The sequence below is a fragment of the Magnusiomyces paraingens genome (assembly GCF_902498895.1).
Source record: "Magnusiomyces paraingens strain CBS 517.90 genome assembly, contig: contig2, whole genome shotgun sequence".
Taxonomy (NCBI): Eukaryota; Fungi; Ascomycota; class Dipodascomycetes; order Dipodascales; family Dipodascaceae; genus Magnusiomyces; species Magnusiomyces paraingens.
The window spans coordinates 2,047,596-2,059,385 of record NW_022474068.1 but is presented as its reverse complement, the minus strand read 5'-3'; the positions used below and the strand labels follow the sequence as shown (position 1 = coordinate 2,059,385).

General features: G+C 46.0%; 6 protein-coding genes across 6 annotated transcripts; 1 reads left to right on the top strand and 5 right to left on the bottom strand.

Annotated features, from left to right (window-relative positions):
• Positions 1 to 12: 12 nt before the first annotated feature.
• On the bottom strand, positions 13 to 789 carry SAPINGB_P002389 (uncharacterized protein; the record flags this gene model as incomplete). The annotated part of the gene is made up of 1 exon (XM_031997108.1): positions 13 to 789. The coding sequence occupies one exon, from the start codon at positions 787 to 789 to the stop codon at positions 13 to 15; it is 777 nt and encodes a 258-aa protein (XP_031852999.1).
• A 140-nt stretch (positions 790 to 929) lies between these two features.
• SAPINGB_P002388 (uncharacterized protein) lies at positions 930 to 2,165 on the bottom strand (the record flags this gene model as incomplete). Its single annotated transcript, XM_031997107.1, has 2 exons — positions 930 to 1,952; positions 2,043 to 2,165. The coding sequence occupies 2 exons, from the start codon at positions 2,163 to 2,165 to the stop codon at positions 930 to 932; spliced, it is 1,146 nt and encodes a 381-aa protein (XP_031852998.1).
• A 53-nt stretch (positions 2,166 to 2,218) lies between these two features.
• Positions 2,219 to 4,198, top strand: SAPINGB_P002387 (uncharacterized protein; the record flags this gene model as incomplete). Its single annotated transcript, XM_031997106.1, has 1 exon — positions 2,219 to 4,198. The coding sequence occupies one exon, from the start codon at positions 2,219 to 2,221 to the stop codon at positions 4,196 to 4,198; it is 1,980 nt and encodes a 659-aa protein (XP_031852997.1).
• Positions 4,199 to 4,237: 39 nt separating this feature from the next.
• SAPINGB_P002386 (uncharacterized protein) lies at positions 4,238 to 5,404 on the bottom strand (the record flags this gene model as incomplete). Its single annotated transcript, XM_031997105.1, has 1 exon — positions 4,238 to 5,404. One exon carries the CDS (start codon positions 5,402 to 5,404, stop codon positions 4,238 to 4,240), a length of 1,167 nt encoding a protein of 388 aa, XP_031852996.1.
• Positions 5,405 to 5,707: 303 nt separating this feature from the next.
• Positions 5,708 to 8,509, bottom strand: SAPINGB_P002385 (uncharacterized protein; the record flags this gene model as incomplete). The annotated part of the gene is made up of 1 exon (XM_031997104.1): positions 5,708 to 8,509. One exon carries the CDS (start codon positions 8,507 to 8,509, stop codon positions 5,708 to 5,710), a length of 2,802 nt encoding a protein of 933 aa, XP_031852995.1.
• Positions 8,510 to 8,822: 313 nt separating this feature from the next.
• On the bottom strand, positions 8,823 to 10,133 carry SAPINGB_P002384 (uncharacterized protein; the record flags this gene model as incomplete). The annotated part of the gene is made up of 1 exon (XM_031997103.1): positions 8,823 to 10,133. The coding sequence occupies one exon, from the start codon at positions 10,131 to 10,133 to the stop codon at positions 8,823 to 8,825; it is 1,311 nt and encodes a 436-aa protein (XP_031852994.1).
• Positions 10,134 to 11,790: the final 1,657 nt, after the last annotated feature.

Genomic DNA, 11,790 nt, shown 5'->3' with positions numbered 1-11,790 from the left:
GATTTAATACCTTTATAGTTTTTTCTCATCATTAAACATGAAAACGTATTCGTCACGCAGCGCTCCAAACTCTAGCACATCTTGCGCACGTAGCTCAACGTAGGAAGCTGCTGGGACCTCCTCACCATTGAGATAAGTCCCGCGCGCAGACTCCAGGTCGATTATGTAGGGAACAGTTTCTGTAATAGTCTGGTTTTGTTTATTCCGGCGTCGTTTGACTCGGAACTGGATCACAGCGTGCTGGGCATCAGCTCGAGGTCTTTTACCCTCTGCTACAGGTGGCCCGGCGTCCAGAACTATATCAGCCACTCGGGAGTCAGTTCCAACCAGAAAGGCCGTTTGCTTGTTTAAACGGATGGTTTGAGACGGGTCTCCAGACTTGGGGAACAATACAAGGGCATACCCAGGGACTGGGGGCGAAGCTGCGCGGTCAGCTGGCTCGTGGTACTTGAGAACTACAGTCTCTACTGCAGCTGAGTTCCCGCGACGTGGCTTATCTAAGGCAGGAACAGTGACGCGGTTTCGCTCAAGAGCAAGGAGACCTGATCGATGGTAGTTTGGACGCTCCGGTGAGTGTTCGGGCGACTGTCTAGGGGACCTTGAGCGGTGATTGTCTCTGTAGTCTCTGTCCTTGTGATCTTCTCTTCGGGAACTCCTCCGATTGTCTCTCCTATCGTCTCTGTGATCATCTCTATAGTCTCTTCGTTCGCTGGAGTACCGGTCGTCTCTATAATCTTTTCGGTTATCCCGTCGGTCGTCTCTATGATCTCGGTGCTCGTGTCGGCCCATTGTGGTTTGTATGTAAGGTTGAATGCTATTGTTGCCAGTTCCACCCATTAATTAATTAACACTCCAAAAAAAAAAGCCCAAACCCGCCAGTCGCCAATTTCTTTTTTTTTTTCCACCCACCAGCCTGAAAAGGATTTGTCCTAAAGTAAACAAACAAGTACAAGCTCTTTAGAAACCGCACAAAGAGATGGACCCGAACCGGAACCAGCCACCATCAAATCCTCACCAGCAGCAACAGTACTACGCGCAGTATACTTCCGCTGGTGAAGGCCAGCAGAGCGTCCCCGGTGTGCAGGAATACAGCATGTACGCGGGGCCTGCGGGGTACATTCAACAAGCTCAGTACGCGGGGCAACTTCAACAACAACAACAGCAGTTTGCATATCAGCAGCAGTACCCGGGACAGCAAGCATATCCGGTGCAAAATACTCAACAGTATTCGGCACATGTACCGTACCAAGGCCAGGCTCAAGCACAATCACAAGCACAAGCTCAAGCTCAAGCACAAGCTCAAGCACAAGCTCAAGCACAAGCTCAAGCACAAGCTCAAGCACAAGCTCAAGCACAAGCTCAAGCACAAGCTCAAGCACAAGCTCAAGCACAAGCTCAAGCACAAGCTCAAGCTCAAGCACAAGCACAAGCTCAAGCACAAGCACAAGCTCAAGCACAAGCACAAGCACAAGCACAAGCACAAGCACAAGCTCAAGCACAAGCTCAAGCACAAGCACAAGCACAAGCACAAGCTCAAGCTCAAGCACAAGCTCAAGCACAAGCTCAAGCACAAGCACAAGCACAAGCACAAGCACAAGCACAAGCACAAGCACAAGCACTAGCTCAAGCTCAAGCTCAGGCTCAGGCACAAGCTCAGGCTCAAGCACAAGCACAGGCCCAAGCACGGGCTCAAGCTCAGTATCAGGCACAGGCACAGGCACAGGCTCAGTATCAGCTACTTCAAGCTCAAGCTCAAGCTCAAGCTCAATTCCAGGCTCAAGCCCAATCCCAAGCTCAGCAATACCCAGTACAACAACAATATGAAGCCCAATATCATCCTTCTCAACCGCAGCAGTACTCGGCTCAGCAACAGTATCCGGTACAACAACAACAGCAGCAAGAACAATACCCTCAATATAACCAACAATACCCAGAAGTTCAAAATCAACCGGCTGAAGTTCCAGAAGAATACAGACCGATTTCAAGGCTTGAGCCAGCTCAAGAAAAGAAACAAAAACAAAAATCTAAGCCTCAGCCAATACCAGAACCAGAACCAGAACCAGAACTAGTATCAGAGCCAGAGCCAGAGCCAGAGCCAGAGCCAGAGCCAGAGCCAGAGCCAGAGCCAGAGCCAGAGCCAGAGTCCGAACTCGAGGGCGACTCATTAGCAGAATTGGATCAACAGATTGACCCTGCAAGTTCGTCGCTACATATTAACATGTTTCCGCTGGTTTTTGAGTACCTTGCATCAGCACATGGCGTTTCGTGGGACGTTGTTTGTGGTCGACAAACAGTGGAGATTTACCGGATGCTTGTTGCGTGCGCGATTGCATGTTTGTACACGATTCTGAGTGAACCAGGAGTGCACCCATTTATTGAAATCCAAGTACGTTTAAAACTTGCAACTTTGCTATCCGAAGAATCTGTCAACTGGCAGGAAGCCACAAAATTGGTGAGCCGTGGAACAACGCTGGCCAAATCGTACAATTATTACACACTGGCGATGCAGCTCAAGTATGCTTCTGTCAAGGCGATGGCATTTTCTCCTGGGACATCGACAAAAACTACTTTGACAATGTTGGACGCATATGTTGCAGAGTCACAAGCACTTGCGGAGCAGTCGGAGGACGCAACGGCATACTTTTCATTCATGTTTTTAAAGATTTCTGTGCTGTTCAATGCTAATACTTTGCAAGAAGCCAACGAGGGGATCCGGCAGCTGGGATTTTTGCAAGAGTTTAAGGGCAAGCAGGATAACGTTGCACATTTAGCGTTTACAATGCATGCGTTGAAGCTATTCCAGCTGGGAAGCAACAATGCCGACGAGATTTTAAACTTTCTTGCGCAGGCAAAGGCACTAGAAACCAAGCAGATCCCATTACAAATGGTGTATATGCGGGTGATTTACGAGATTTTAATTCTTGTGGAGCTGTGCGACTACAAGGCCCTGGACCGCGCCCAGGATGAGCTATTTGACGTGCTCCAGCGGCAACAAGAAGAACAGGGGAATAACCCATGGGTCGAAGATACCATTGACATTCCTCTTGAGCCATTTATAGTTGCAGGTGGCAAGCCCGGAACTCTGCAAATGGAAACAAGCACACTACAGAGCAAGACTGTTGTTGTGAGCTGGATCAGTCCGTCGGAGGCTAACATTTTGGCATATCTGCTAGCCGGGCTAATCAACCTACGAATACGTGGGAAGGCCAAATTGGCAGCACACTTGTTGCAACAGGGGCTGGCCAAAATTAAGGCCGAGCTGGAATCGCCACCGGAACTGGCCATGAGTTTACGCACTGCACGTGCGCACCATGACCGATTGCGCATCATGCAGTGCTATACGCTGCTGCTACTTACTCTGGAACGATTTTTGGCTTCGCAATGGACTGATGACGCATACCTAAAGGAACTGTTACATACAACACGCCAATTACCCGCCAATTTCGCCGACATGTTTACCCCGTTGACATACTACCTCTCTGGAGCATACTTCCAAGCCTCGGGGAATATGCACAATGCTATTCAATTTTACCTTAAGATTCGCGAGCACCCATGCGTCGCACCAACGTCAGGGCTGTATATTATAGCGACAATAAACCTTGTGCTTGTACTGGAAGGCTCGCAGGCGCAAAAGTACAATAACTTTGAGGTTATTTCCAAGATGGAAGAACAACGACGGGACGAGGATGATGGTGGATCGACTGGTGCAGAAGCCGGACGAAGAAACAGCATGATTAAAGAACAAACGCTTAAGGGGGCCAAGTCGAACGAAACACCGTCGGCGTACTACAGACGAGAACTGCTGCGGCCGGTGTGCGCGACCCATGCGTCGCCCATGGTACAGTGGGCGCTGCAACTGCTGGACGCAGTCTACGATAGCGGGCCGCGGGATCATAACAAGCTGGCGGTTCTGGTGCAATTTGCGGTACGGCTGGACAACCTGCAGGTGGGTGCGGTGGTGGCTGGTGTTGCGGGCCACGGCGGTGGTGATATGACGGTACAAGACCGAGAGCGGCTGGCGCGGCGTGGGGTGGCAGATGCTGAACAGGAGCAAAGTGCTCTATGGGGGTGGATGAATGGAGTGCTTTTGGAGAACTTGGAGCGCGAGGCGGGCAATATGGAAGCTGTGCAAAGCCGGCATAAGCGTAACAAGCAGTTGAAGAAGACGGTAGAGGCACAGCTAAACCGAGTTGATTAGAGAGGTTTTTTTTATATAGAGATAATATTAAGAATTGAGTTAAAGTTTTTCTATAAGATTTTGGGCCTCAGCTTCAACGTTTCGAAGAAGAGCAGCCTTGCGTTGCTGAGCAGACTTTCGGGCCTCCTTGACTTTGGGAGCCTCGCGCAGTTTCTGGTCAAAAAGCTGCTCGAGCTCACCCCATTGTTCATAGGCTGTGCGGAAATCCTTGTTACGTGCAATGACATGGGAGTGGAGCATGGTGGACACGCGGAGACGCTGGACAGCCATGTCGAGGGCCTGGACGGCGCGCTGAGTGGAACGGTAGTAGCCGTCCTCTGTGAAGGAATTATCCCAAAGACGGCCGGTGCCTGCTAGCCAAACAACAAAGGCGAGACTAGCGTCGACGAGGGCCAGGAAAATTGCGCGGTATTTGTGTGCCTCGCGGTAGATCCAAAGGGCGGCATCACGAGAGACAGCGTGTCGGGTTTGCATGGCAAACTGGGTTGTGGGGAAACTGTAAAATAGGGCCACATCAAGGACGGCCAGCACAATAGTGATGGTCACAAAGATGGAGGTCCATTGAGCGGATTGAGTGGTAGTGATGAAGTTGCGTGGTCCACGGGTGACCATAAGAACGAGCCCGAGATTGGCAATGTATGGGGCTAGGATTGCCGGGAGGACATAAAGGAAGAAAGTCCACGGAGCGTCAGTACGGCAAAAGTCACAGTGCAAGAATGCGTTTGAACCGTAGCCTGTGTAAAGGACTCTTCCCTCGAGGGTTGTGAGTCTTGCAAAAAACCGTTCCCAGGAAGCTTCTGTTGTGAAGGCTGCGGCCTTGCGCAAGTTCCGGGGCATACGAGCCTGTGCTTCTGAGAGCCACGGCTGGCCTCCTTCTGCGCCAGGGGCTGCATAGAGCACACGGAACCGGGTTGCAACTACCTCGATCGGTGTTTGGAGACGGGATTCTGTGATCTGGAAGATATTAAATTCGGATGCCCGTGCAATGGGCGTGTAGAACAGCAGTAGAGCAACGGTGGCAGCTGCAAGGACCAGGACGACACGCAGATTGCGTGCCGAGATCGGGTGGATGCGCGCGCGGTACTTTGGTGATTTGAGTGTGTGGTACACTTTGTTACCGGACCGCCATGCCATTGGGACAAGTATTGGCAGGGCAGTATATGCCAGGTTCTTAAAGGACCCGGCAATTTGAAGGAGCTGCGACATGTCGGGACTTTGGAGGTTCCGTTGAAAGTTCCGTTGAAAAGGGTTTGGGTGGGAAGTTTTGCTGTCCTTTTCAAGGAGATTTTTTTGGTAGAGCAACAGCGGACCAAAAGGGAGGGGGGGAGGCAGTTAGCAGTAGAAAAATTTCAGTCACGTGAAAACCTTAATTATTTTATTATTATTATTATTATAGTTAATTATTAATTAATCAATTAATTAATTATTATTATTATATATAGAGTTATAGTTATAGTTATAATAAATAAGCTACTATATACTACATACAAAACCAAGACAATCAACCCGTCAAGGCCCGTCCATGCTCAGATCCTCGGACCCGGGAACGGTATGTGCCCCATTGCTGGCATTTAAACTCAGACCGGCACTCGACACTGACCGTCCACGCTCGTCAATGTCAACCAACCCAACCACCTCCTCAAGTGGAATCTCGCCAGTCAGCACCGCCAAAGTGTCAAGAACTGCCTCCGGGTCTATCAGGTGCCAGGCGGCTCCAGTACGCTTATTGGCAGGCCCCACTGTGACCGGGAACAGCCCATCAAGTCCACGCTCGTAGGCAGCCTTAGCAGCTTTTGCATTACTTTCAGAAACCTCCTCATTGTCTCCACTGGGCTCAACACTCGGAGTGGACAGCCCCGAAACCACGGTAAACATATCCTCATCTGTCTTGTCATCTCCCAAGCAGTAAACAAACCCTGGGCGCCCCCCATCAAGCCCCTCTCCAATTTCCCTGACCAATCGCTTAACAATCTCGCCCTTGTTGAACTGGCGTGGCCGGACCTCAATGTTGGCCTTGCCTTCCATGACCTCGACATCGTACTTGCTCACAAGCTGCTTCTCGAGCTGCGCCTTAAGCGCCTGCGCCTGGAACTGGCCCAGCTCGGGGTCTGCACGGCGGTAGTGCCAGGTAAGAGCTGCCTGTTTGACCTCGACGTGCGAGCCCTGCGTGCGCTCCGTAAAGTAATCAAAGATGGCTCGCGCATCGTTACGCCATGACATGTCGACCTGCTCAGCCAGGTTGACCCACTCGCTGGACCCTTCGTTTTTGAAAAAACACCCGTGCTCGGCACTAAACCCAATGGCCTTGTTGTGGCCCAGCCACTTATCGAGAAACTCTGAGTCGCGGCCAGAAATAATCCATACATGGTTGCGCGGGTCGCTTGTTAAAAGTTCCAGCGTTTTGTACAGTCGAGCTGAGGGTATAGCAGCTGATGGTTCGCGCACAATTGGTGTCAGGGTGCCATCGTAGTCAAACAAAAACAAGCGTTTTTCGGCCTTTTGGTACTGTTGGAGCAACAAAGCACGGTCCAAGGTAGGCGTCATGTGAGACTGGTCATGACGAGACAAGTTGTGAATCAATCGAGAAAGGAACCGCACGACCCAGTCGTGCACCGTGTTACTGGTGACGGTTTTGTAAAGATGGTCTTGGACAACAGCATTACGTTCTGGAGATTGCAGCAGACACTGATTAATTGTTTGAGCAACTCCGACCGAGTCCCAAGGGTTGACTTGAACGGCGTCCACAAGCAGACCAGCAGTACCTGTAAACTCGGAAAGAATAAGAGGCGAGTTTTTAAACTTTTGACAAATGACAAACTCGAGCGAGGTGGTGTTCATGCCGTCGCGCACAGAAGTAATGAGACCAAGGTCGGCTCCGCGCAGCAGGGCAAAGTACTCGTCACGGGCCACATGGCGCGGGTAGTGCTGGATGGGCGAGTAGTCCAGGCTGCCGTAGGTGCCGTTAATATGGGAAATCATCTCGGCGATTTTCTCCTCCATCTTGTCTGTGTTTGCATATGCTGGTGAGGTCACCTGAATAAGTACTACCTTGCCAATCCATTCCGGATAAAGATTGAGAAACATTTCAAATGCATAGAGCTTTTGGACCACGCCACGGACACTGTCGAGACGGTCACGGCCAATAATGAGTTTCATGGAAGGGTACAGCGAGCGCAGCGCAGAAACTTTCTTGTCGACAATGGGTGAAAAGGCATCTCGCTCAACAGCTTCTGTATCGATGCCAATAGGGATAGTGTCGACCGAGACATGGACACCGTAGGCAGAAATGTAATTGGGTCGGGATTCCAGGTTGAGCAGACGGGTACAAGCCGAGATAAAATGCCGCGAAAATGCATAGCTCTGTGTTGCCACCAAGTTTGCACCCAACATGCCCTCGAGAAGTTCTTTGCGCTTAGGAATGACACGAAAGTACTCCGAAGATGAAAAGGGTGAATGCAGAAAGGAGCCAATGTAAGCATTAGGGAGTTTCATGCGCAAAAGTTGTGGGAGCAGCAGCAGGTAGTAGTCGTGGATCCAGATAATATCTCCTGGCTTGTAAATGTCAATAATCCGATTAGCATATGCTTCATTAAAGGCCAGATAAGACCGCCACCATTGCTGTTCTTGAATTCCATCGGTAGGTTCACCTTGAATGTAGTGAAGGATTGGCCAAATGATTTTTTCTGCGTATTCTCTCCAGCGGAACTGGTCCTGACCCAGGAGCCAGATAGGATGTGTTTCGCCGTATTCCGTTTCACGCTCGCGGTACTTTTGCTCAATGAGCTTTGCATCTTCTGCAGAAATGTCGACATTGTCTTGGTGGATATTATCAAGTGCCACGGTGGCCTTGGTTTCAATTTCGCCTGTCCAGGCCACAATTAGAGACTCCCAGTGTTCGTGGTTCTTGAGGAAACTGAGCGCTGAATAAAGCGCTGAGTTGCCGCGCCGGTGCCGCAGATCAAACGTCTTGTCGTCAGTGTTGTAGACTACTGCGTGAGGCATTTGCGAGAGTGCATTGATAACCCGGCCCGAGACGTGGAGGTTAGACGGTGAATCTTTTGGGTTATAGATGAGAGGGTACGGGTTGGCGGTAGTGCCAGAAGATGAGGACGATGGAGCCGATGTTGGAGGTGGAGAATCATCCAAAGGATCGACTTCAGCGTCAAGAGAGAGCCGGTGCTCCTGGGCTTCTTCAATGCTGCGCGGAGCAGATGAGTCCACGGACGGCATCAGACTGATGGCGGCCTTATCGGAGACGGTATCTGGGAAAGACGCAGCCTCTTCCCCGAGAGCACCCAACGCGGGTGTCATATGAGAGATATGGTGGGACTTTTTTTAAAAGAAAAAGACATGTTAGCACAACTATCGGCACAAAAAACAAACAAAACTTACAGGCATTGCGCACTTTGATTTGCAAAGAAGGTGGTGAAGGTCAAGATGTTTGCTGGTTTAAAGTTGAAAAAAAAAAAAAAATAAATTAAAATAAAAAAAAAAAAAAAAAAATAACAAAAAAAAAAGTTTTTTGGTGGCTGCGTTTTGCTGCATTGTTATACAAACTCTATCTATCCTACTGGTAATAACATAAGGTAAGCCTAGGGTAAATATTCCAACTTACTCGGTAACTTTAAGTTTGGTTATCAAGAGCTGCTCGGTCAAATACCAAGTCCCGAAACTCCTCCAACATGCCGTGGGTGAAGTTTGTATCCTGCGGGAACCGGTACTGCCAAATGTCCATATTCTTGTGAAACCGTTCCCAAGCCAATTTTTGTTTTTCCGGATCTTCGGCAATTTCAATGTCGGCTGCCAGTTCCGCCTGACGTTCCGGAGTGGCATTACCTTCCTCATTGGACCCAGCAATTTCCTTTAGCTTACGGATATCTGAATCTGTGTTGTGAACTCCTAAACTATACTTGTATTCCCATTGATCGAAAAGAACAGGAAACACAGAGTATGTTCTCAAAAGACCAAGTGCAACAAGCCGCTTAATTACAATGTCCACGGGCATGTCCATGTCAACCCCAGCACGGAGAGCCAGCTTGCGAGCACCAGCCTGTGATACAGCATAAGCAACGGTACATGCGTTTGCTTCCCGGTAACGAATAACCCGGCGGTTGAGGGTTAAAGGTTTCCCATAGTAGTGGAAGCCAGAGTTGACGTGAGGATCGTAGTATTGGACAGCCAGATTACTTCGTGGGGGTTCACGCCAGCATGCACCAAGCTGAAGGACATCCCAGTGGGAAGACAAATAAGGGTCTTGTTTAGTTGAGTGTTCATTGGACATAAGTAGGTTTTGTTGGCGCAACATGTGTTCAAGGCCATGAGACAAGTGGTACATGATGGCCCTAATATTGACGTCCCAGGCAGCATCTGCTTCCATAATAAGAGCCGTGGAAAGATTTTCATCAAGAACTTTTTGCCAGACCTTATTGTGAGCCATATAGCAACCAATGATGGAGTCTGGACTTTTTTTACTTGAGGGCAGGTTCATGCCCTGTTCACGAAGTTTGGCGATTTCTGCTGCCTTGAATCCTTCTATTCGGTCCGCACGGATTCCACTAAGCGAGCTTTGCAGATGGAATGTGTTTTCTCTGTCGAATCGAGTGTTAATGTTGATGTAAAAGATTTTCTGTAAACCCAATGTTTCATTTGCAAGGCCTTGAGGAAGTTCTATATTGGGTTCGTCTTCCAGGACAATATCGTTGGTTGGATCTGAGCCTGGTTTGGAGTATTGGATTTGAGCTTCTTGAACAGCTTTAGCTTGTTGTTTGAGCTCTTTTGCAGAGGGCCCAACAATCTTGTTGCTGACCGTACCGACTTTGCCATAGATGGTAGCTGAATGTTGAGGGAAGATGAAGGCTGCTGCTGCAAGGAGTATAAGAACCACCAGGATGAACCAAACCCGGCGGTTGACCATGAATTTGACTGGAGTGATCATTGGTGAAGGGGTAAAAAAAAATATGAGGAAAGGAGAATGGGAAAGGATTATATGGAAGCGGGAAAAGAAATTTGGATAGCAGAGCGAATTGAAATAAAGTAGCTGAAGGATAACACAAAAAAAAGAAATAATATATAAAAAAAAAAAGAAATAATATATAAAAAAAAAAAGAAATCATATATAAAAAAAAAAAGAAATGACTAATAAAAAACACAGAAAAAATTAAATTAATTTAAAAATAAATAATGAAAAGATTAAAGAATGAAAATAATAAGTATATTTGTTTTTTTAGAAGAAATTTGTTTCTTTCTGAGAATGTTTAAGTTAAGTAATTAATTCTCCATCAAATTTTAAGAAAAAGCCCAATCTCAATCGAATGATTTTCTAAATACTCTTTATAACCCTTGAATAAAAACAAAAAAAACAAATAAGCTTTCCAAGGAGGTCAAATGTTTTAGTGTGATAATTATCAGTTAACTTTTAGTTTTAGTTTTAGTTTTAGTATAAAGAATTTAAGATTTTTTATGTGAATTTCTTTGTTATAAATCGTTGGTTACTTTAAACAACATAGTGTATCCGGCTTGGATTATATTTTGGGAAAAACAGAAAGCTTTAAAAAAAAATGTCTCTAATATTGATGTTTGGATGAAAAAAAAGTGGGCTTTTGATTATTCGAGTGTAAATAAATATCCAATAAATGCCATGGTTGAGTAATAGTGGCCTCTGAAATTTTTATTTGAGTATTTCCATAAATTGATACAGAGAACTTTGATTGTATTTTTTCAAAGGGGTCATTGTTATTAACTTTGTTTCTGTAATTAATTACTCAATATATATTAATTATATTGGTTATTTAGTCTTTATTATGATTAATATATAGAAGTTACATTTTGAAGAAAAAGAAGAAAAGTTGATATTAAAGATTATTTTTTTTTTTGTAAAAGATTCAAATGTTTGATGATTTCTGAAAAGAAAAATCTCCCTCCAATTCATATCAAAATCATGTGATTATTGGTTAATCAAAGTGCTCAAAGTGCTCAAAGTACTACATTTGTGATATTTGGATACGCGTATATATATATATATACAAATAAAGATTTCAGCATTGAAATGCATCAAATGTGTTTGAATCTAACTTTTTTGTAAATTATTTAGATAAAATCGAGACTGTGCATATTGTTGTATTTTTTATATAAAAAATACTTAAAAAACATTAAAAAAATTATTATTTTGGGCAATATCTAATTAGATATTAAAGAAAATTTCCCAATCGATTGGAGAGATATCTCTCCAAGACAATTGTAGAAATTGTTCTCATGAAAAAAAAAAACAAAAAAAATAACACCCATCAGCAACAGCTTTCAATGGGCCATTGCCAAATTTCAATCAACAAGTCTTAAACTGTGCATCTTGCCAATTGTGCCCTAACAAAAATATTTTTTTACCATATGGTATATACCAAATTGACAAAAACAAAAAATTTACTTGAAACCCCCAAATCGCTGTGCTTATTAACGTGTTGAAAAATGAAGAGGAAATCGTTATTAAGAGTTTGTGAAATGGTTAATAAGGATTTCATCTTGTGTTTTTTTTTTTTTTGTTTCAGTTTCATGTCAATTAGAAATGGTTTATGGAATTATGATCTGTACCATATTGA